The sequence below is a fragment of the Danio rerio genome, chromosome 9 (assembly GCF_052040795.2).
Source record: "Danio rerio strain M-AB ecotype USA chromosome 9, GRCz13ab, whole genome shotgun sequence".
NCBI classification, from domain to species: Eukaryota; Metazoa; Chordata; class Actinopteri; order Cypriniformes; family Danionidae; genus Danio; species Danio rerio.
Genome location: NC_141029.1, coordinates 56,450,001 through 56,474,000, shown reverse-complemented (window position 1 = coordinate 56,474,000; position 24,000 = coordinate 56,450,001). Strand labels below are relative to the sequence as shown.

Genomic DNA, 24,000 nt, shown 5'->3' with positions numbered 1-24,000 from the left:
CTTAATATGGAATGTGTTTATTATTATTATTATTATTAATATTATTATTTTAAAATGGCTTTATATCAAGTGTGTTATTATTATTATTATTATTATTATTATTAATATTATTATTATTAATATTATTATTTTAAAATGGCTTTATATCAAGTGTGTTATTATTATTATTATTATTATTATTATTATTATTATTATTAATATTATTATTTTAAAATGGCTTTATATCAAGTGTGTTATTATTATTATTATTATTATCATGTTTAAATGGCTTTATATTAAGTGTGTGTTATTTTAGTTTTAAAATAGCTTTATATGGTGCGTTATTAATATTATTATTATTATTATTTGTTTAAAATAGCTTTATATGAAATGTGTGTTAAAATTATTGGTTTTAAACAGGCTTTATATGGAGTGTGTTATTATTATTTAGTTTTAAATGGCTTTTTTTGGAGTGTATGTTATTATTTTTAGTTTTAAAATGCCATTAGGTGTGTTATTATTATTATTATTATTATTATTATTATTAATAATAATATTATTAGCTTTAAAATGGCTTCATATGAACTGTTTGTTGTTATTAGTTTTAATTAGGCTTTATATGGAGTGTGTTATTATTTAACTTTAAGCCGGCTTTATATGGAGTCTGATTATTATTTTTTTAGTTTTAAAATTTAGTGTGTGCTTTTTTGTTTTAAATGGGCTTAATATGGAGAGTGTGTTTATTATTATTATTATTATTATGTTTAAATGGCTTTATATGGAGTGTGTGTTATTATTATTAGTTTTAAATGGGCTTTATATGGAGTGTGTTATTATTTAGCTTGAAGCGGGCTTAATATGGAATGTGTGTTTATTAATATTATTATTATTATTATTATTATGTTTAAATGGCTTTATATGGAGTGTGTGTTATTATTATTATTATTATTATGTTTAAATGGCTTTATATGGAGTATGTGTTATTATTATTAGTTTTAAATGGGCTTAATATGGAGTGTGTTTATTATTATTATTATTATTATTATTATTGTTATTATTATGTTTAAATGGCTTTATATGGAGTGTGTGTTGTTATTATTAGTTTTAAATGGGCTTTATATGGAGTGTGTTATTATTTAGCTTGAAGCGGGCTTAATATGGAATGTTATTATTATTATTAGTTTTGAATGGGCTTTATATGTGTGTCTTTATGGTGTTAAACTTCGATTGTGAAGTCTTTATTACTGCTATTTTCTGTGGTTTGCTGATCTGAAGGAATTTTTAGTTAAATATTAATTAATTCATCCTGAAGCTTAGTAATTTCTGCTTTAACCCTTTCAGATTTAGTTTTCTGACTGGGTAGTTTTCACGTTTTATAAGTCTTCGTGGAAATGTGGCATTTCTGTCAGTCTTTATTGTGTTAAACTGCGATTGTGTCTTATTTAGTCTTGATTAAGTCTTTATTACTGTTATTCTTTGTTTTGAGTTTGCTGATCTGAAGGAATTTTACCAGTTTCATCCTGAAGCCTAATATGCTTTAATATCCTGATTGAGTGGTTTTTACATTATGGACATTAACACTTGATGGTTTATTCATATTATGGATGCATTTAGTCTAAAAAGCTTGCAACTAAACAAAAGTATATCGAATATTTTCGTTTTATTATTCTCAAGCTTTAATATTATTTATTATATTGAAGTTTCATGACCTTATTATTGTTTTTAAATGTAAAAACAAATGTGAAATTAGGGTCATGGTTTTTACACAGCATTTAAATAATCAAAACATTCTGTTAAAGTCAAATTTGCATTATTTTGATGATTGTGTGTTGACAAAGAGAGATGCTCAGATGGAAGTGTTTGGTCCCTAATCCTCAAGCTTTCATTGTTATCATGTGTTGAGTTCTATTGATGTCTCTTAAAGAGACAGTGCACCCAAACAATTAATATTGGCTTTTTAATATTAACTTTTTTGCGTAAACATCCCTTTAACTGTGTAATTATTCTCAAAAGTCATATTTTATTGTGTAAATGCATTTAATAACTTCTAAGTGTCACGTTTTGCGTGATCAAAACAGGAAACAAAAAGGTGCTGATCCAAGTGCAGATTTATTTACAGTGCATCAACATAAAACAAGGTGTTCAAAGTACAAAGTAACAAATAAACGACAAAACCAGAAACTAAATCAGAGACGAGGCTCAGGAATAACAAACTCAAACAACTAAACTTAACTAGAAAACAGACGAGACAAATAAAACACGAACTAGACTGAGGCAAAATACAAGAACAAGATCAGAATAACAAACTCTGAATACTAGACTTACTGGAATAACTGGAACAAGAAAGACAACGACGCGACAACAAACAGTGGTGGAGTGATGGAATATATAGTCCAGATAATCAACAGAAACGGAGACAGCTGTGAATAGAATCACTGTATGTGTTCCGGTGTATGCGCGAGGTATGTATGGAGTTGTAGTCTTTTTGGGACGCTGTAGTCTATTCTGACTCCATTGCGCCCTCAGGTGGTCACGGACAGTTGTGACACTAAGAAGAGATTTTTGCTAATTAATTACAAAGTCATTTTTCACATGCACAGATTCATCCATTCATTTTCCACAGCGGAATGAACCACCAACTTATCCAGCATATGTTTTACACAGCGGATGCCCTTATAGCTGCAACCCCAGTTCTAGGAAACACCCATACACACTCATTCACACACGCACTCATAGACTAAGCCCAATTTAGTTCATCAATTCCCCTATAGCGCATGTGTTTGGACTGTGGGGGAAACCGGAGCACCCGGAGGAAACCCACACCAACACGGGGAGAACATGCAAACTCCACACAGAAATGACAACTGACCCAGGCGGGACTCGAACCAGCATCCTTCTTGCTGTGTGGCCACCGTGCTAACCACTGAGTGATCGTGCCACCCAAATTAGCAGTACTTTCATGAACATTTTAATAGTTTAAAGTGATATACAGTACACTACCTGGCAAATGTCTTGTCGCCTATCCAAGTTTTAGGAACAGCAAATAATAAGTTGACTTCTAGTTGATTATTTGGTATCAGAAGTGTCTTATATGAAAGGTAAAGGTCCCTAGATGGCGCTTATTTGCCCACAATAAAATATAATCATGCCTTGATTATTGATGATTTGATTAGGACAGTAAGCTCTGACCCTGCTTAAAGTCTCGCTGATCAGAAATGATGTCCAGTATAGAATATAAAGTCCTGCTGCAGTGGAGACAGAATGAATATTGTGTCTGACTCCATCATGAGCTTGGAGGACTGCATCCATACATCTCTGACATGACTCAAATCACTGATTAATAAAGTCATCTGGAATGAAGAAGAAAGCCTTCCAAAGAAAGCAGAGTTCATCAAGACTCTTTGTGTTCATCTTCAATGCCTCCTCCTTCATCTTACACCAGACATGCTCAATAATGTTCAAACTGGTGACTGGGCTGGCCAATCCTGGAGCAGCTTGACCTCTGCTTTCAGCAGCTGTGATGTGGAGGCTGAAGTATGAGAAGGAGCGCTATCCTGCTGGAGAATTGTCCCTCTCCTGTGGTTTGTAATGTAATGGGCAGCACAAGTGTCTTGATACCTCAGGCTGTTGATGTTGATCATCCACTCTGCAGATCTCTCGCACGCCCCCATACTGAATGTAACCCTAAACCATGACTTCTCCTTCACCAAACTTGACTGATTTCTGTGAGAATCTTGTGTCCATGCGGGTTCCAGTAGGTCTTCTGCAGTATTGGTGATGATTGATGCAGACCAACAGATGATTCAGCAGAGAAATCCACCTTCTGACACTTTTACACGTCATCAACTAGAAGTCGAGATATTATTGTTTGCTATTAAGACTGGGATCCTTGTCAAGACTTGTCAGGCAGTGTATTGTCTGGGTTGGTGTTTTATATTACGCTACAAAATCTTTGTAATAAACTCCCAGTGCGTTTTCTGTTTGGATATGGAAAATTTGGAGATTCAGCTAAACTATCCAACATTATTTTTATAAAATAGCAAATTAATATTATTAATATTATATGAATTTCTTTTCCCGATCAGCTGCAGAACAAAAATAATTTAGTTGTTATAAATAGGTAAAAACCAAATTTAAGCCAATATTTTCTCAATATAATTAAATAATTCAAGCGTAATTAAAAATTAGCATTTTCTGCCAACATAAATCCCAATATTGAAGTTTTTATTGTGAAAATATTAAATCAAGGTCATATTTTTGTGTTAACAGAGCTTGATTTGAGTTTAATGACCTCCTGACATTTATTTTTAATACTTTATAGACTCAAAGATTAGTTAAAGATCATTGTTTCATGCAGTCATGCAGTGCTTGACTGTTTCTGTGCACATTTTGACAGATATTATCTTTACCATTTTATAAAACATGCAGAAAGTTGTAAAAATAAATGATGCAAAGCCTTACAGGTGATTTTTCTTATTAATTTGAATATTCCGCTATATTATCCACTATTATTTTTTTAATTAAATCAAACAACCAAAAATATCATTATATCTGTTTTCATTTAGTTACAGAACAAACCACTTCTGTTCAATTACTTGCTTAATCTAATTTACACTTTAAGCTCAATACTAGTATCTTGTAAAATATTATGTACCGTTATCATGGCAAAGATGAAAATAAATGAGTTATTAAAACAATTGTGTTATTATTTTATTATATAAAAAACTGCATTTTTAATCCTTTTTTCTGTCAATTAACCTAAAATGATCAATATAATAATTCCCTATTGAATCTTATGTAGAAGCTTAATTAAAAATGGCCATTTTTTGCTTACATAAATGCCGATACTGAGGTTTTTATTGTGAAAATACTAAATCAGGGTCCTATTTGTATGTAAACAGAGCTTCATTTGTGTTAAATGACTTCCTGGCATTTATTATTAGTACTTTATAGACTCGAAGACTCATTAAAAATCATTTAGTCTCAGAGACTCTCAGTGGCCAACTGTTTCTGTTCACATTTTTCCAGATATTGTTAATATTATTTAATAAATCATGCAAAACGATGAAAAAAATTATTCATTTTGTAATATAAAATTTTTTGCATTATTAATAAATATTTGGATTTATTTACGCGGCGTCTTAACATATGAAAATTGCATTAATTTAGGATATTCAGGTAAATTTTTCACCATTATTATTATTATTATTATGAAAAAACGTTAAATATTTTAGGCACCTTAAGAATAGTTTTTTTCTATTGGCTACAAAACAAAATAAATCAGTTATTATAAATGGTTTATTAAATTTAGGTGTTAAAAATGTTAAATTATCATTTAACTTTTAAGGATCAAATATTCCCTTATTGAAGTTTATGTTAAAGTCATAATTCAAGCGAAATAAAAAATGAGCGTTTTCTGTCCACATAAATCCCATTATTTAGGTTTTTATTGTGAAAATATTAAATCAGGGTCATATTTTGTTGTAAACGATGCTTCATTTGTGCTTAATGACCTCCTGATATTTATTATTAATACTGCATGGAGTATCTTCATTGTTATTTAGACTTAAAGGCTTAACGTTTAATAATGGGATTTATGTGATTTACTCATAATAATTGGATTTAATGTTAGAACAAATATTTTCCCTATTGAAGTTTGTGTTAAAGTAAAATAATTTAAGCCTAATTAAGTACGAGTCGTTATTAAGATTTTGTATTGTGAAAATATTAAATGAGGGTCATATTTGGATGTAAACAGAGCCTCTTTTGTGTTTAATGACCTCCTGGCATTTTTTATTAATACTTTATAGACTCAAAGAATCATTAAAAATCATTGTTTACAGCGGCCGACAGTTTCTGTGCACATTGTTACAGATATTATGTTTACCATTTTATAAAACATGCAAAAGTTGAAAAAATAAATGATGCAAAGCCTTTACAGGTGATTTTTCTTATTAATTTGAATATTCAGCTAAATTATCCACCTTTATTTTTCAGTAAAAACAAACACACACAAAAATATAATTATAATTGTTTTCATTTAGTTACAGAACAAACCACTTCTGTTCAATTACTTGCTTAATCTAATTGACACTTTATGGTACAAATATTATGTAGTGTCATCTTGGCAAAGACAAAAGAAATGAGTGAAGACATTTGTGTTATAATTTATTATATAAAAACAATATTTAACTTATTTTTTCTGTCATTTAAAATAAAATGATCAAATAATAATTCTCTATTGAAGTTTATGTTGAAGCTAAATTAAAAACGAGCATTTTCTGTTTACATAAATCCCATTATTAAGGCTTTTATTGTGAAAATATAAAATTAAGGTCATAGTTGTATGTAAACAGAGCTTCATTTGGGTTTAATGACCTCCTGGCATTTATTAATAATACTTTATGCGTTAGATTCAAAGGCTTAACGTTTAATAATGGGATTTAGGTGATTTAATATTAATATTGGGATTTATTATGTTAGAACAAATAATAAATTATTTCCCTTATTAAAGTTTATGTTAAAGTAATTCGAGGTTAATTAAATATGAGCGGTTATTGAGGATTTTATTGTGAAAATATAAAATCAGGCTCATATTTTTATGTAAACAGAGCTTAGTTTGTGTTTAATGACCTCCTGACATTTATTATTAATATTTTATAGAGTTTTTTTAGTGGGCTTTAGACTACGAGACTCATTAAAAATAGCGGCCGACAGTTTCTGTGCACATTTTTACAGATATTATGTTTACCATTTTATAAAACATGCAAAAGTTGAAAAAATAAATGATGCAAAGCCTTTACAGGTGATTTTTCCTATTAATTTGAATATTCAGCTAAATTATCCACCTTTATTTTTCAGTTAAAAACAAACACACACAAAAATATAATTATAATTGTTTTCATTTAGTTACAGAACAAACCACTTCTGTTCAATTACTTGCTTAATCTAATTGACACTTTATGGTACAAATATTATGTAGTGTCATCTTGGCAAAGACAAAAGAAATGAGTGAAGACATTTGTGTTATAATTTATTATATAAAAACAATATTTAACTTATTTTTTCTGTCATTTAAAATAAAATGATCAAATAATAATTCTCTATTGAAGTTTATGTTGAAGCTAAATTAAAAACGAGCATTTTCTGTTTACATAAATCCCATTATTAAGGCTTTTATTGTGAAAATATAAAATTAAGGTTATAGTTGTATGTAAACAGAGCTTCATTTGGGTTTAATGACCTCCTGGCATTTATTAATAATACTTTAGTTTCTTCAGTGCGTTAGATTCAAAGGCTTAACGTTTAATAATGGGATTTATGTGATTTAATATTAATATTGGGATTTAATATGTTAGAACAAATAATAAATTATTTCCTTTATTAAAGTTTATGTTAAAGTAATTCGAGATTAATTAAATATGAGCCGTTATTAAGGTTTTTATTGTGAAAATATTAAATCATATTTTTATGTAAACTGCATTTGTGTTTGATGACCTCCTGGCATTTATTATTAATACTTTATCGAGTGTTTTAGACTCAAAGTTTAATAATAGGATTTTAGTGATTTATTAATGATGGCATAATTGGATTTAATATGTTAGCACAAATGCTTGAATATTTTCTCTATTGAAGTTTAGGCTGTAAAGTAATTCAAGGTTAATTAAATATGAGCCGTTATTGAGGATTTTATTGTGAAAATATTAAATCAGGCTCATATTTTTATGTAAACAGAGCTTCGTTTGTGTTTAATGACCTCCTGACATTTATTATTAATACTTTATAGAGTTTTTTTAGTGTGCTTTAGACTACGAGACTCATTAAAAATCAGCGGCCGACAGTTTCTGTGCACATTTTTACAGATATTATGTTTACCATTTTATAAAACATGCAAAACGTTGAAAAAATAAATGATGCAAAGCCTTTACAGGTGATTTTTCATATTAATTTGAATATTCAGCTAAATTATCCACCTTTATTTTTTAGTAAAAACAAACACACACAAAAATATAATTATAATTGTTTTCATTTAGTTACAGAACAAACCACTTCTGTTCAATTACTTGCTTAATCTAATTGACACTTTATGGTACAAATATTATGTAGTGTCATCTTGGCAAAGACAAAAGAAATGAGTGAAGACATTTGTGTTATAATTTATTATATAAAAACAATATTTAACTTATTTTTTCTGTCATTTAAAATAAAATGATCAAATAATAATTCTCTATTGAAGTTTATGTTGAAGCTAAATTAAAAACGAGCATTTTCTGTTTACATAAATCCCATTATTAAGGCTTTTATTGTGAAAATATAAAATTAAGGTTATAGTTGTATGTAAACAGAGCTTCATTTGGGTTTAATGACCTCCTGGCATTTATTAATAATACTTTAGTTTCTTCAGTGCGTTAGATTCAAAGGCTTAACGTTTAATAATGGGATTTATGTGATTTAATATTAATATTGGGATTTAATATGTTAGAACAAATAATAAATTATTTCCTTTATTAAAGTTTATGTTAAAGTAATTCGAGATTAATTAAATATGAGCCGTTATTAAGGTTTTTATTGTGAAAATATTAAATCATATTTTTATGTAAACTGCATTTGTGTTTGATGACCTCCTGGCATTTATTATTAATACTTTATCGAGTGTTTTAGACTCAAAGTTTAATAATAGGATTTTAGTGATTTATTAATGATGGCATAATTGGATTTAATATGTTAGCACAAATGCTTGAATATTTTCTCTATTGAAGTTTAGGCTGTAAAGTAATTCAAGGTTAATTAAATATGAGCCGTTATTGAGGATTTTATTGTGAAAATATTAAATCAGGCTCATATTTTTATGTAAACAGAGCTTCGTTTGTGTTTAATGACCTCCTGACATTTATTATTAATACTTTATAGAGTTTTTTTAGTGTGCTTTAGACTACGAGACTCATTAAAAATCAGCGGCCGACAGTTTCTGTGCACATTTTTACAGATATTATGTTTACCATTTTATAAAACATGCAAAACGTTGAAAAAATAAATGATGCAAAGCCTTTACAGGTGATTTTTCATATTAATTTGAATATTCAGCTAAATTATCCACCTTTATTTTTTAGTAAAAACAAACACACACAAAAATATAATTATAATTGTTTTCATTTAGTTACAGAACAAACCACTTCTGTTCAATTACTTGCTTAATCTAATTGACACTTTATGGTACAAATATTATGTAGTGTCATCTTGGCAAAGACAAAAGAAATGAGTGAAGACATTTGTGTTATAATTTATTATATAAAAACAATATTTAACTTATTTTTTCTGTCATTTAAAATAAAATGATCAAATAATAATTCTCTATTGAAGTTTATGTTGAAGCTAAATTAAAAACGAGCATTTTCTGTTTACATAAATCCCATTATTAAGGCTTTTATTGTGAAAATATAAAATTAAGGTCATAGTTGTATGTAAACAGAGCTTCATTTGGGTTTAATGACCTCCTGGCATTTATTAATAATACTTTAGTTTCTTCAGTGCGTTAGATTCAAAGGCTTAACGTTTAATAATGGGATTTATGTGATTTAATATTAATATTGGGATTTAATATGTTAGAACAAATAATAAATTATTTCCCTTATTAAAGTTTATGTTAAAGTAATTTAAGATTAATTAAATATGAGCCGTTATTAAGGTTTTTATTGTGAAAATATTAAATCATATTTTTATGTAAATTGCATTTGTGTCTAATGACCTCCTGGCATTTATTATTAATACTTTATCGAGTGTTTTAGACTCAAAGTTTAATAATAGGATTTTAGTGATTTATTAATAATGGCATAATTGGATTTAATATGTTAGCACAAATGCTTGAATATTTTCTCTATTGAAGTTTAGGCTGTAAAGTAATTCAAGGTTAATTAAATATGAGCCGTTATTGAGGATTTTATTGTGAAAATATTAAATCAGGCTCATATTTTTATGTAAACAGAGCTTCGTTTGTGTTTAATGACCTCCTGACATTTATTATTAATACTTTATAGAGTTTTTTTAGTGTGCTTTAGACTACGAGACTCATTAAAAATCAGCGGCCGACAGTTTCTGTGCACATTTTTACAGATATTGTATTAACTTTGAACAATTGGGCCTTTGTTTGGCGATGGCTTTGAGACGCGGTGGTTCAGTCATTGTGCCCACAGTAATTACTGCATCTACACACACACACACACACACACACACTTGCAGGCCATTGTGGAGTAATGAGCTTTAGCTTCATTCACACTTAATGAGTGCATGATGAGAGCTGACGGATTCATCGTGATGGGTGAGAGTCTGTACTTACATCTGTCAGAAACAAAGCCTGAGTGTGTTTGCAGCGGTCAGACGCTGTATATTCTGCTCCACTGAGCTGCGGTTAGTGCTAAAACTTTTATTAAACAATCAGAGGTGTGTTCATCTTTTCTGTTTTAGTTTAAAGGCAAGATATTATGCAAAAATGACTTTCATAAGGTGTGTAAACCCAGTTGTGTGTCAGCAGTGTGTGAATATCTCCAGCCTGTGGTGAACATGAATTAACAGTATTTGTTATAATCAGACTTGATAACACTTTGACTGGCATTAATTGTCATCAGACAGGGAAAGCCCCGCCCACTAGTGCCCATCTCTCCCTCATTAGCATAAACAGCAGGCCTGAGTGAGAAGCAGCCGTCTGTCCATTCGCCATTAGAGTGTTTGAGCTGCTGAAGATGATGTCAGCATAGACTCAGAGGATTATAGATGTGGAGATTTAAGATGAACAGCGACAGGAGCGACATAGACTGACAGAAGCACACACACACACCTGACCAGCACTGACAACACTAGTGCTGTTTTACATCTGCCACTATGCTGGCTCACAGGCATTTGTAGCTCCGCCCTGTTTTAAAAACAGCACAATGTCATTTGAATTTAAAGCGACAGTCACCAAAATGCCACAATTAGGATCAATTAATTAAGATCAACATTAATTTATTTATTTTTTTTGTTCAATATTAATAAAGTAATAATATAACACTGTAAAAAGTGTTGCTTCACCTGAAAAATCCTACAACTGTGCATTTCATAAATGATCTTTTATAAATATGTACATTGTTCATTTACTTAAAGTGAGTAAACCTGTTGCTTTAAAAATTATGAAGTCAAGTCCACTAATTGATTTTCAAGTGTATTTAGGAAAATGTATTTACTCTAGTAGTCATCGTAGAAGTAGTCGTTTGGGATGCAGCAATACAGTTAGCCCATGGTTTAATACATACCTCGGTTTTTTTTTTAAAACTGTTTTCGGTTCGGTTCTCATGGCTTGACACGTGTTTTTTGTTTTTATTCTATAGGCAATAGGAACAGCGAGAGGTTAAGGAGAAAAAATAAAAGAGATTTATTGCAATACTCATTTTGTTTTACTTTAAAGCCAAGAAAAGTACAGTAGTTCCTAGAGTATTGTGTAAAATAATGAACACTGAAATCTCACAGCTGCTGCTGCATGCACAAACTGAGAACACATGAAATCCTCCACTTTGAAAATAGACACACATGTGAAGTTAATAAAGGTAAATTGGCCATTTCAAATAAACATATTTGTACTTCAGTAAACCTAAATAAACATCTTCATTATCTCGGTGCTGAAAAATGCGAGACTGTCGTCTGTAATGCGGATCGAGTGCTTTTATAAGATGACAGAAGCCCACATCTCCAATCACCGAAAACGGCTGCAAATCTTCAGCAGTAAACACCCGCACTGCCTTTGTCATTTTACGTGTCTCTCGGCACCAGTTGGGTGTGTTTGCTTGACAGATTCAGCGAGGGATTGTTGCTGTTTGTTGGACTTTATTACCTTCTCTGCTGTCCTGCCGTCAGACAGTGATATTGCTGGGTGATGCGCTGCAGATGTGCAGTCATGGTTATACGTGTAAATCAATGCTTGCACAGTTATTTTTTTTATTCACCATTTTTTCTTTTATTGTCATTATGCTTACCGGCAAAACCAAAATGTCCTCACACCACAGATTTGAAAGACGCCGGCGCTTCCTCGTACTGTTGCCTCACTTCACCGGTGCTTCCTTGTGCTGTTGCCTCAGCCTCACTTCACCGCCGCTCGCCATGTTAAAGTGTGGAATGATGGTCAAGCGCCCCATGACTTTAGAGCACAGTGATTGGATATTTACTCGCGGGGAGGAGTTTCCTCATCTCAGCTCATGGACTTACAGGCACACACAGTCAATTCGGGGAGATATAAAACACATATAAAATATTTAAACACAAAACCGAGAAAACCACAATTCACAAGCCCGTATTGAACTGTGGAGGTCGTACCGAACAGTGAGAAATAAAACAACCTTGATATCAGTCATCATTCATTTTCTTTTCAGCTTAGTCCCTTTATTAATCTGGGGTCGCGACTCCGGAATGAACTGCCAACTTATCCACATACCTGTCAACATTGGGATGAGAAAATAAGGGATATGCCCACCATAATAAGGGATCCCCCCCCCGGAATACGTCCCGGCGGGTACGTACGGCTGCAGTTTTGTTTTTGCGAATCCGCGAGAGGCCGCTGTTGTGCGCTTTTTCGCATCTCAAACGCCTCTCGCGAGTGCAGTTCGCGCCCGCGCTGTTCTCGCGTGAACCCACCAGAGGCCGCTGTCCCGAAATCAACAGTTTAGCTTATTAAAATTAACAGCTATTATAATGAAATACAATCAAGCTATCAAATCTCATTAGCCGTTTCTCCACTGTATAACTCACACATTCTGATTAAAGAGCAACGAATGAATCTCTCATTTAATACGATTTTTTTATTACATTAAATAAGAGGTGCCACTTTAAAAATGCACATATCTAATGTTATAATAAAAGCATTCGACTGCTTTCCTAGCTTTTTATGCTCATTTAAGACGAAATTAGTTGTGTTTGGAAAAAAAAAACACCAAGATCGACATCCTTATATGTTATTATTATTAATTATGTGTGTATGTCTGTTTAAACCAATGACTGTAAAAAATATGGACGACGCGACAGCCCTTTTTCCCATTGAACGCCTTGAGGGCAAAACGCCTGCTTGACGGGCACAAACTGTCGCAAAAGACTGCTGAAATTGGAGCCAGACATGCGCAGAAGGATTGTCTGATGGAGCCAGAGGAGGAGCCGCGAAAATGAGCAGAGTCGAGCTTCCAATCAAACGCTTTATGTAAAATCAACCACGCCCCCCGAACTTCTCAGCATGCGTTTGCTGTCATATCAACACAAATGGATGTAATAACGTTAACAAATATGAGGGTTTTATATATTCAATCGCGCCAGCTCCGGGCCGCAGCGCTTAACCTACTCGCGGCGTCGCGGGCTGATTCCGGCTCGCATGCGGCAGCGCCGGCTCGCTCGGCCACCGCATCTGGCTCGATTGACTCGGGCTGGAATCGGGCAGTGAGTCCAGGTATCCGGAGTAAGTTAGGTCCAGCAGAGGTGGTCAGTCTGAGCTCTGAGGGGTAAGTCTCCGGCTGGAATCTAGCTGGAACTGGCCCTAGTGTATTTTGCTATCTGGGTGGTTAGGCGTGTATCAGCAAACTAATAAAGCCCGAAAAAAGCCCTGAACTTAGCGAATAAACAGTGTTCCACCAGATCATGTATGTCAGAAACTGTAGTTTACTGCTAAACTCATTTTGTCATGGTAAAATAACACAGAAATCGAATAACAACACTTACACCGAAGCTCAGACGCGCTGCTTTGAGAAACTGTCAAACACAGCTGTCAATCACGATGACACGCCCAGCATTAAATTACTGCTAAAAACAAACTGTTCACAAAAATGAAGATCTGCACCTATTTCAGCACAATAACCAGTGCCTTAATCCACCAGAACCATCTTTCGGGACAGTTTATTGCAAGTGTAATTAATTTTTTTATTTGGGCTCAAGTCTCCTTCATTAAAACGGAGGAGGCGGGCTTTATGACTTGTACTGCAGCCAGCCCCCAGGGGGCGATCTAACGGCCGAGACCTTCACTCAAACGCAGGCTTGCGGCACACTTGGTTTAAACACGCACCCAAAAGCCCAGACTTTCTCTCCTCTTCAAATCACGAGTACAGAATCCGTTTGGGAAACAGCGTCTGTTTATCACTATGGAGCGCGTCAGCTGACAGTCACGCACCATTGTTTTGAGGATTGTATAGGATGGGCGACGGCAAGTCTAATCAAAAGGAAATGAAATTGTGCCGTTTTGAATATTTATAAGAGTTTTCATTCCTAAACAAAGCGAAAGCACAGAAGACTCACGTTTTAGAGTATGGGGCGACCCCTGGTGGTTCGGCAGTATAGGTTGCGTATAGGGAGGCTCGGCTGTTCAGAGAAAGACTGAAAATATGGGAGAAATACGGGAAAAGACCTTTACGGGATGATAGGGGGATAGAACAGTAAAATACGAGAGAATCCCGGAAAAAAACGGGAGGGTTGACAGGTATGCTTATCCAGCATATGTTTTACACAGCGGATGCCCTTCCAGCTGCAACCCATCACTGGGAAACACCCACACACTCATTCACACACATACACTACAGACAATTTGGCTTACCCAATTTCCCTATAGCGCATGTGTTTGGACTTGTGGGGGAAACCGGAGCACCCGGAGGAAACCCACGCGAACACAGGGAGAACATACAAACTCCATGCAGACAACGCCAACTGACCCAGCCGAGACTCGAACCAGCGACCTTCTTGCTGTGAGGCGACAGCGCGACTCACTGTACCACCCACCTTAATATCTTTGAATTTTAAAAACAAGTCCACCATTTCTCTTATAAACTGACCCTCAGAGCTGAATTTTGGTCAGTGTTGAGTTGTTATATTTGCACAGAGAGTTTAAGCAACCAAAATATGATGCAGAAATGTTTCTGTAAGCGCATGCATCTTAAAATGTGCTTTAAATCAGGCTCAACCCGAAATCCTGAGGTTTCTGTAAAGCCAAAATCTGCTGTGGGCGGTGACACTAAAACACCCACTGTGGTCAATGCAGACTTTGGGATGTGAGCACAGTTTGAGTCATTGTTCAGATCTGTTTATAGACGCTGGAGAGATTTGGATGAGTTTTCTGAGGTCTTTTACTCTGGAAATATGGAGAAGCGGCTGTGATAAAGAGGTCATACTTTTGTTTTTTTCTTTCCTGCAGCTTATGATTATGAAATATAAATGAATCATGAAAGCTTAGAGTGGTTTCTGAAGTGAAACGCACCACTGTTCTAAAATCAAGGTTGGTAGAGCCAGTCTTTTGTGTTCGCCAAAGCTACAAAATACAGCAAGACAATTTGAAATATAATAACAGCTTAAAGTAGCGGCTTTATATATGAATATATAATAAAATGTCATTTATTTCAGTGATATGAAGCTTATTTTTTTAGCATAATTTTTACAGCCTTCAGTGTCACATGATCCTTCAGAAATCATGATAATTTGAGGATTTGATGCTCAGTTAGTATTAATAATAGTTATTCATATTATTAATATTAAAGCAAAGTTGTTTTGCTTTGTGGTTATCTTGGTTTTCCTGCAATATTAAAGTTTCACAATGTTATTTTTTTTTTGCGTTGTTGTTTTAAAACTTGTAGTTTTTTTTTTTTGTTTTTTTTTTTTAGATTAAATATTTATTGTTCTGATCATTCAATAATTATATATTTTTATTTTGTTTTGTATAAAAAATATTATGCATTTAATAAATACACTGTAAAAAGTGATTTGTTGACTTAAAAAGCGAGTAAATTATTAAATAAACTGTGAATAATTATAAAAATGAACACATAAGTTACAGCAGTTTTACTCACTTTTATAAAGTAACGTATCCACTTGATCAGCTTAACCTAAAAATGGTCAAACTAAAATCATTTATTGAATTAAAATAAACTTTTAGCAGTTACTTGTCATAAAATATTCATCAACAAGCTGATGAAAACATTATTTGAATAACTTTAATTCATTACCTGGTGTTAAGTTTATTATTTTAGTTTATTTTTTTATAATGAAACCATATAGTTATGCTTCAGTCTACTTATAAAAAATGCAATACTTTTGAATCTTATTTGAAATGAAGGTATGGTGTTAATTTTATGCATGCGTGTGTGTGTGTGTGTTTGTTTGTTTGTTTGTTTCTTTAATTGTTTGTTTGTTTAATTATTATTATTCTGTGAGGTTTTATATTTTTTCAAATATTTCACAGGGAATTTTTTACAATATATTATATAATACAGAAAGAGAAGATGGATACATAGACGGATTTATAGACAGATAGAGAGATAGGAAGATGGATGGATGGACGGACAGACGGACAGACGGATAGATAGATAGATAGATAGATAGATAGATAGATAGATAGATAGATAGATAGATAGATAGATAGATAGATAGATAGATAGATAGATGGACGGATAGATAGATAGATAGATGGACGGATAGATAGATAGATAGATGGACGGATAGATAGATGGACGGATAGATAGATAGATGGACGGATAGATAGATAGATGGACGGATAGATAGATAGATGGACGGATAGATAGATAGATGGACGGATAGATAGATAGATGGACAGATAGATAGATAGATAGATAGATAGACAGATAGATAGATAGATAGATAGATAGATAGATAGATAGATAGATAGATAGATAGATAGATAGATAGATAGATAGATAGATAGATAGATAGATAGATAGACGGACGGACAGATAGATGGACAGACAGATAGATAGATAGATAGATAGATAGATAGATAGATAGACGGACAGACTGATAGAAAGATAGATAGATAGATAGATAGACAGATAGATAGATAGATAGATAGATAGATAGATAGATAGATAGATAGATAGATAGATAGATAGATAGATAGATAGATAGATAGATAGATAGATAGATAGACGGACGGACAGATAGATGGACAGACAGATAGATAGATAGATAGATAGATAGATAGATAGATAGACGGACAGACTGATAGAAAGATAGATAGATAGATAGATAGATAGATAGATAGATAGATAGATAGATAGATAGATAGATAGATAGATAGATAGATAGACGGACAGACAGATAGATGGACAGACGGATAGATAGATAGATAGATAGACAGACAGACGGACGGACGGACGGACGGACGGACGGACGGACGGACGGACGGACGGACAGATAGATAGATGGACAGACAGACAGATAGACAGACAGATAGATAGATAGATAGATAGATAGATAGATAGACAGATAGACAGATAGACAGATAGATAGACAGATAGATAGATAGATAGATAGATAGATAGATAGATAGATAGATAGATAGATAGATAGATAGATAGATAGATAGATAGATAGATAGATAGACGGACAGACAGATAGATGGACAGACAGATAGATAGATAGATAGATAGATAGATAGATAGATAGATAGACGGACAGACAGATAGAAAGATAGATGGATGGATGGAAAGATAGGCAAACAGACAGATAGATAGAAAGATGGGTACATAGATGGATATATGAACAGATAGATAGACAGACAGAAGGACTGATGGACAGACAGAAAGACGGACGGACGGACAGATAGATGGATAGATAGACACACACACAGACAGATGGATACATAAACATAGAGACAGACAAATAGACAGACAGATGAATGGATGGACGGACGGACGGATAGACAGACGTATAGATAAATATACAGACAGACGGACAGACAGACAGTCGAACAGTAGATACGCAAGACATTTCTCAGTTTTTTAGTTTCAGCGCCGAGTGGTATTGCGGTCTGTAGACCTGTCGCAATAAATCACTTTTTAAATAACCGCAAGCTTAAAAAGGTTCAATGCATGTGGTCAGTTTCCACTCCAGGACTTGTAAAGTGTACTAAACTGACCTCTTGTGTGTCCTGCAGACGGCTGAACAGCTTCACAGACGTCCCCCTCCCTCCACTAAAGATAGATAAATAGATAGACAGACATACAGACAGACAGATACATAGACAGAGAGACTGATACTTGCCATGGACAGATGGATACATAGATGGTTAGACAGATAAATAGAAAGACATACAGACAGACAGATAAATAGATAGATAATTCAGACAGACAAGACAAGACATGTATTTATTTATTTTTTCAATATCAGTATTTAATGGTATTGCGGTCTGTAGGCCTGTCATAATAAAAAAAAATATATGTATATCTGGAAGCTTAAAATTGATCTGTGCATATGGTGAGTTTCCATAACTGAAATGACCTCTTGTGTGTCCTGCAGACGGCTGAACAGCTTCCCTGGGTTTCGCAGACGTCCCCCTCCCTCCACTGAAGATGGACACACTGGAGTCTGAGTTGACTTGCCCAATCTGTCTGGAGCTGTTCGAGGATCCGCTTCTGCTGCCCTGCGCCCACAGCCTGTGCTTCCACTGCGCCCACCGCATCCTGACATCCCACTGCGCAGCCTTCGACGAGTCCAGCAAACCACCCTCCGCCTTCCAGTGTCCCACCTGCCGCTATGTCATCACGCTGGACCAGCAGGGTCTAGACGGCCTGAAACGCAACGTCACTCTACAAAACATCATCGAGCGCTTCCAGAAGGCCTCTCTGAGCGGGCCGAACTCTCCGACTGAGACACGTAAACAGATTTCTCCGTCCGCCATGAGTTCTGCATGCGAGGCCGTACAGTGTCAGTTCTGCGAGCAGGATCCGCCGCAGGAGGCGGTCAAGACTTGCGTCACTTGCGAGGTGTCGTATTGTCAGGAATGTCTTCGGGCGACGCACCCTAATAAGAAGCCGTTTACAGGACACAGACTGACAGAGCCAGTCCCGGATGCAAGACTTAGAGGACTCGCCTGTCCCGAACACGGAGAGGAGAAGGTCAACATGTACTGCATCACAGACGAACAGCTCATTTGTTCGCTGTGTAAACTCGTAGGACATCATCGTGAACACCAGGTGGCGTCGCTGGGGGAGCGATACGACAAGCTGAAGGTGAGAAATGATGGCTTGATTGATAATTTTGTGGGGTGGGATGATGGGCGAAATAAAATCGTGAATTTAGGGGTGAAAGTTCTAGGGTTGTTGTTAGGAATGCATTGCAATCGCAAAGACAGCAAGCCTCCTCCGCGTCGCCCCTGTGGTTGCAAATAACAGTACAATGGTGAGCACATCAAGTTTGAAAGCTGATGGTTGAGTTTAGGGTTGGGGAAGGTGTAGACGTTAATAACTATGATGGTTTGGTTTAGATTTGAGGAAGGTGTAGACATTAATGACTGTGATGGTTGAGTTTAGGGTTGGGGAAGGTGTAGACGTTAATAACTATGATGGTTTGGTTTAGATTTGAGGAAGGTGTAGACATTAATGACTGTGATGGTTGGGTTAAGGATAGGGTCGGTGTAGACGTTAATAACTATGATGGTTTGGTTTACATATAAGGAAGGTGTAGACATTAATGACTGTGATGGTTGGGTTAAGGCAGGGGTCAGCAACCCCCGGCTCTAGAGCCGCATGCGGCTCTTTAGCGCTGCCCTTGTGGCTCCCTGGAGCTTTTTCAAAAATGTTCAAAAAGATGGGGAAGGTTAGTATATATTTTTGTTTTAATATGATTTCTATAGGAGGACAAACCATTTTAACGTTTTCAAATGCTGTAAAAGTGTGTAGAATTAATATTTAATTTCAACATTTCTGTCAACGAAGATTTGCGTCATAGCCTGCGACACAGGTTTCCATCAGCAGGGCGGGATGCCAGGCAGGTGGCTGTTGTAAACAAACCGGGAGATATTAAAGCATGGAAAACCGTTCACAGATGGTGACTACATGAAGGAGTCTCATCATCATATTAGAACACCTATTTGCAGACTTCAAAAACAAAACCAAAATAATACAAAAATTAAAGATATACCCCTCTCCGCTAAGACAGTGAAGGAAAGGGCTATTAAAATGGCAGGTAACATCACCGATCAGCAAACCAAGGACATTAATTCAGTGCCAGCATACTCAATTGCCTGTGATGTGACCGATATTCAATGCGCTTTTATGCAGGTATGTGAACTCTGATGGGCCGAAAGAAGAAATGATCAAATTAATACCACTGGAAGACCAGAGGCTGTGCTGAAGTGTTTAAATGACAACAAAATAAACACCAGCCACCTGATTTCAGTGGCTATTTAATCATGAAGGCTCATTATGTATTTGTAGCCAACTTAGTCATTTTTATAGTGGGCTAATATAGTTACTATAGATACATACAGCATGTGTTTCCTTCATTATAAGGCTTATATAAGGCTTTACATTTTTTGCGGCTCTAGACATATTTGTTTTTTGTTTGTTTTGGTCCAATATGGCTCTTTCAACATTTTGGGTTGCCGACCCCTGGGTTAAGGATAGGGTCGGTGTAGACGTTAATAACTATGATGGTTTGGTTTAGATTTCAGGAAGTTGTAGACATTAATGACTGTGATGGTTTGGTTAAGGATAGGGTCGGTGTAGACGTTAATAACTATGATGGTTTGGTTTAGATTTCAGGAAGGTGTAGACATTAATGACTGTGATGGTTGGGTTAAGGATAGGGTCGGTGTAGACGTTAATAACTATGATGGTTTGGTTTAGATTTCAGGAAGGTGTAGACATTAATGACTGTGATGGTTGGGTTTAGGTGTAGAGTAGGTGTAGACGTTAATAACTATGATGGTTTGGTTTAGATTTGAGGAAGGTGTTGACATTAATGACTGTGATGGTTGGGTTAAGGATAGGGTCGGTGTAGATGTTAATAACTATGATGGTTTGGTTTAGATTTGAGGAAGGTGTAGACATTAATGACTGTGATGGTTGGGTTAAGGATAGGGTCGGTGTAGACGTTAATAACTATGATGGTTTGGTTTACATATAAGGAAGGTGTAGACATTAATGACTGTGATGGTTGGGTTTAGGTGTAGAGTAGGTGTAGACGTTAATAACTATGATGGTTTGGTTTAGATTTGAGGAAGGTGTAGACATTATTGACTGTGATGGTTGGGTTAAGGATAGGGTCGGTGTAGACGTTAATACCTATGATGGTTTGGTTTAGATTTGAGGAAGGTGTAGACATTATTGACTGTGATGGTTGGGTTAAGGATAGGGTCGGTGTAGACGTTAATAACTATGATGGTTTGGTTTACATATAAGGAAGGTGTAGACATTAATGACTGTGATGGTTGGGTTAAGGATAGGGTCGGTGTAGACGTTAATAACTATGATGGTTTGGTTTAGATTTGAGGAAGGTGTAGACATTAATGACTCTGATGGTTGGGTTAAGGATAGGGTCGGTGTAGACGTTAATAACTATGATGGTTTGCTTTAGATTTGAGGAAGGTCTAGACATTAATGACTGTGATGGTTGGGTTAAGGATAGTGTCGGTGTAGACGTTAATAACTATGATGGTTTGGTTTACATATAAGGAAGGTGTAGACATTAATGACTGTGATGGTTGAGTTTAGAGTTGGGGAAGGTGTAGACGTTAATAACTATGATGGTTTGGTTTAGATTTGAGGAAGGTCTAGACATTAATGACTGTGATGGTTGGGTTTAGGTGTGGAGTAGGTGTAGACGTTAATACCTTATGTACAGCGCCATCCAGGCCCGGATTGGCTAATCAGGAGAACCGGGAGAATTCCAGGTGGGAGTAGCTGCTTGAACTGTCAGCAGTTGCACTTTTTTCATTAATTTGTTTATTTGACCATAACCTCGCTCTTTTTATTCATTATTTTGCCGCAGCTTCGCTCTTTTTATTTATTTTCTCGCAGCCCTGTGAGCAAAATGCAGCCCGCAGATTAATAATGATCATCATTAACCTGCAGGCTGCACCCCATTCCACCCCAAACAGCGGCACCTTAGTGAATGTTAATTAATATTAATAAATATTACACCTGCTCAATGAAAATCAGATGGTTGACTACATTAATAAATCTGACATAACTTGATCACAAATCTAAAAAGGTGAGAAAAAGAGTAGGGTTAAAAAAAGAGTAGACATCAATAGCAGCAGATAACAGTAGAATGCTTTACAGCGCCATCGTGGTCTTGTGGTTAGCACGTTACGTTACGACGCCACCGATCCGAGTTCGAACCTCACCAGAGTATAATATAATTTTTTTCATTTTCAGTGTTAAGACATAAAATACTGTTTGGGTTACTTATGTAGGGGTACATATTTTATTATTTTGTGTGACGACCGTTACAAAGGACTGGATGTCTATAAAGAATTAATGTTCTCCTATTTATGAAAAACATTTGAAGCTCTAAAGCAGCAGTCCTTGAAAAAGACGTAAAAGCGTAAAACTGAATTGGAAATAACGTTATTTTAATATAGTCAGTCGTCGACTGAATTGGGCCGGTGTAAGGCTTGAAACTCCAGAGTTAAAAAGGAGTCCCACTCCGGCCTTGCGCCATCTTGCAGGCAGCATAGTTTTGACACGTGGGTCTCCATAACTTCAAGTTACACCTCTAATGTTCTACTAGTTACGCCTCTACATGTTATGACACTGTCTTGCAGTCCACAGACGGACTCTACTCGAAAATTGTGTGCCTAGTTGCTGTGACTGTACTAAATTTCAGAATAAAAATGACAAATTTAGGGATAAATTTTGCGCCCAAAAGATCTACTGTTGGGTTAGGGTTGAATTGAAATGTCCAGAGCGGCACAATGTAGCCTTCTGTTGTCGACTCGTAATTTCGGCTGTTTCTCTTTTGGCTAAAAACCAAGAATGCCATATAAAATTAGCAAATTTAGGGATAAAAGTTGCATCCAAAATGATGAAGGGTTGGCTTAGGAATGCACAGAAATGAAAAATTGGCCAGAGCGGCACGGCGTTGCATTATTTTCAACTCTTTGTTTCAGCTGTTTTTCTCTTTTGGCCAAAAACCAAGAATGGCAAATTTGACATAATTTTTGGAGGCTAAAAATTGAGTAACACCAACAGTCACAACAACTAGGTAAGCACACAATATTAGAATAAAAATGGCAAGTTTAGGGATAAAAGATCTGGGGCTGTTGTTAGAGATGCGTTGAACTTAAGAATTGGCCAGAGCGGCACACTGCAGCCTTTTTTTTAGCAGTTTTTCTCTTTTGGTCGAAAACCAAGAATGCCATATAAAAATTGCAAGTTAAGGGATAAAAGTTGCACCAAAAAGATCAAGGGTTGTTGTTTGCCAAACAACAACCCTCCAAATTGGCCAGAGCGGCACAACGTAGACTTATTTTTGACTCTTTGTTTCAGTTGTTTTTCTCTTTTGGCCAAAAACCAAGAATGCCAAATTTGGCCGATAATTTTTGGCGCACGAAAATTGTGTGCATACCTAGTTGTTGTGACAGTTGGGACTGCTTAATTTCAGATTTTGGGTGAAAAGTTGCTCCAGAAAAAATCTAGGGTTGGGTTAGGGATGAACTGAAATGAAAAATTGTCCAGAGCAACACAATGTAGCCTTTTGTTTTGAAGCTCACATTTTGGCTATATTTTGGCTAAAAACTGAGAATGCCAAATGTGGTTGTTTAATTTTTGGTGGCCAAAAATTGTGTGTATATCAAGTTTTTGTGACTGTTGGGATAGCTCAATTTCAGAATAAAAATTAGGGATAAAAGTTGCACCAATGCATTCCTAACTCAACCCTAGATATTTTTGAAGTCAAGAATTGTCCAGCGTGACACAACGTAGCCTTTTTTTGTTGGCTCATAATTTTTTCTGTTTCTCTTTTGGTCGAAAACCAAGAATGCCATATAAAAATTGTAAATTTAGGGATAAAAGATGCTCCCTCCCAAAATCGAGGGTTGTTGTTAGGAATGCATAGAAGTAAAAAATTGTGGAGAGCAGCACAATGTAGCCTTTTTTTTACTCATATTGGTTGTTTTTCTCTTTTAATCGAAAATAGAGGATGCCACCAGATTTGGCTGTTAATTTTTTGGTAGCTTAAAATTGTGTACACACCTAGTAGTTGTGACTGTAGGGTTTACTCAATTTCAGAAAAAAA

The 24,000-nt window shown here is 35.0% G+C and overlaps 1 protein-coding gene across 9 annotated transcripts in view; it reads left to right on the top strand.

Moving 5' to 3' along the window:
- The window catches only part of mid1 (midline 1), a 146,272-nt gene that overhangs the window by 67,434 nt on the left and 54,838 nt on the right, over positions 1-24,000 (top strand). For all 9 annotated transcript variants that reach the window (XR_015499962.1, XR_015499963.1, XM_087268513.1 and 6 more), the window contains exon 2: positions 18,277-18,989. Coding sequence is in view for 7 of the 9 variants with exons in the window: in XM_087268513.1 (XP_087124639.1) it covers positions 18,330-18,989 (660 nt within the window). In the remaining 2 variants the exon portion in view is untranslated. The remainder of the gene's footprint in view (positions 1-18,276; positions 18,990-24,000) is intronic.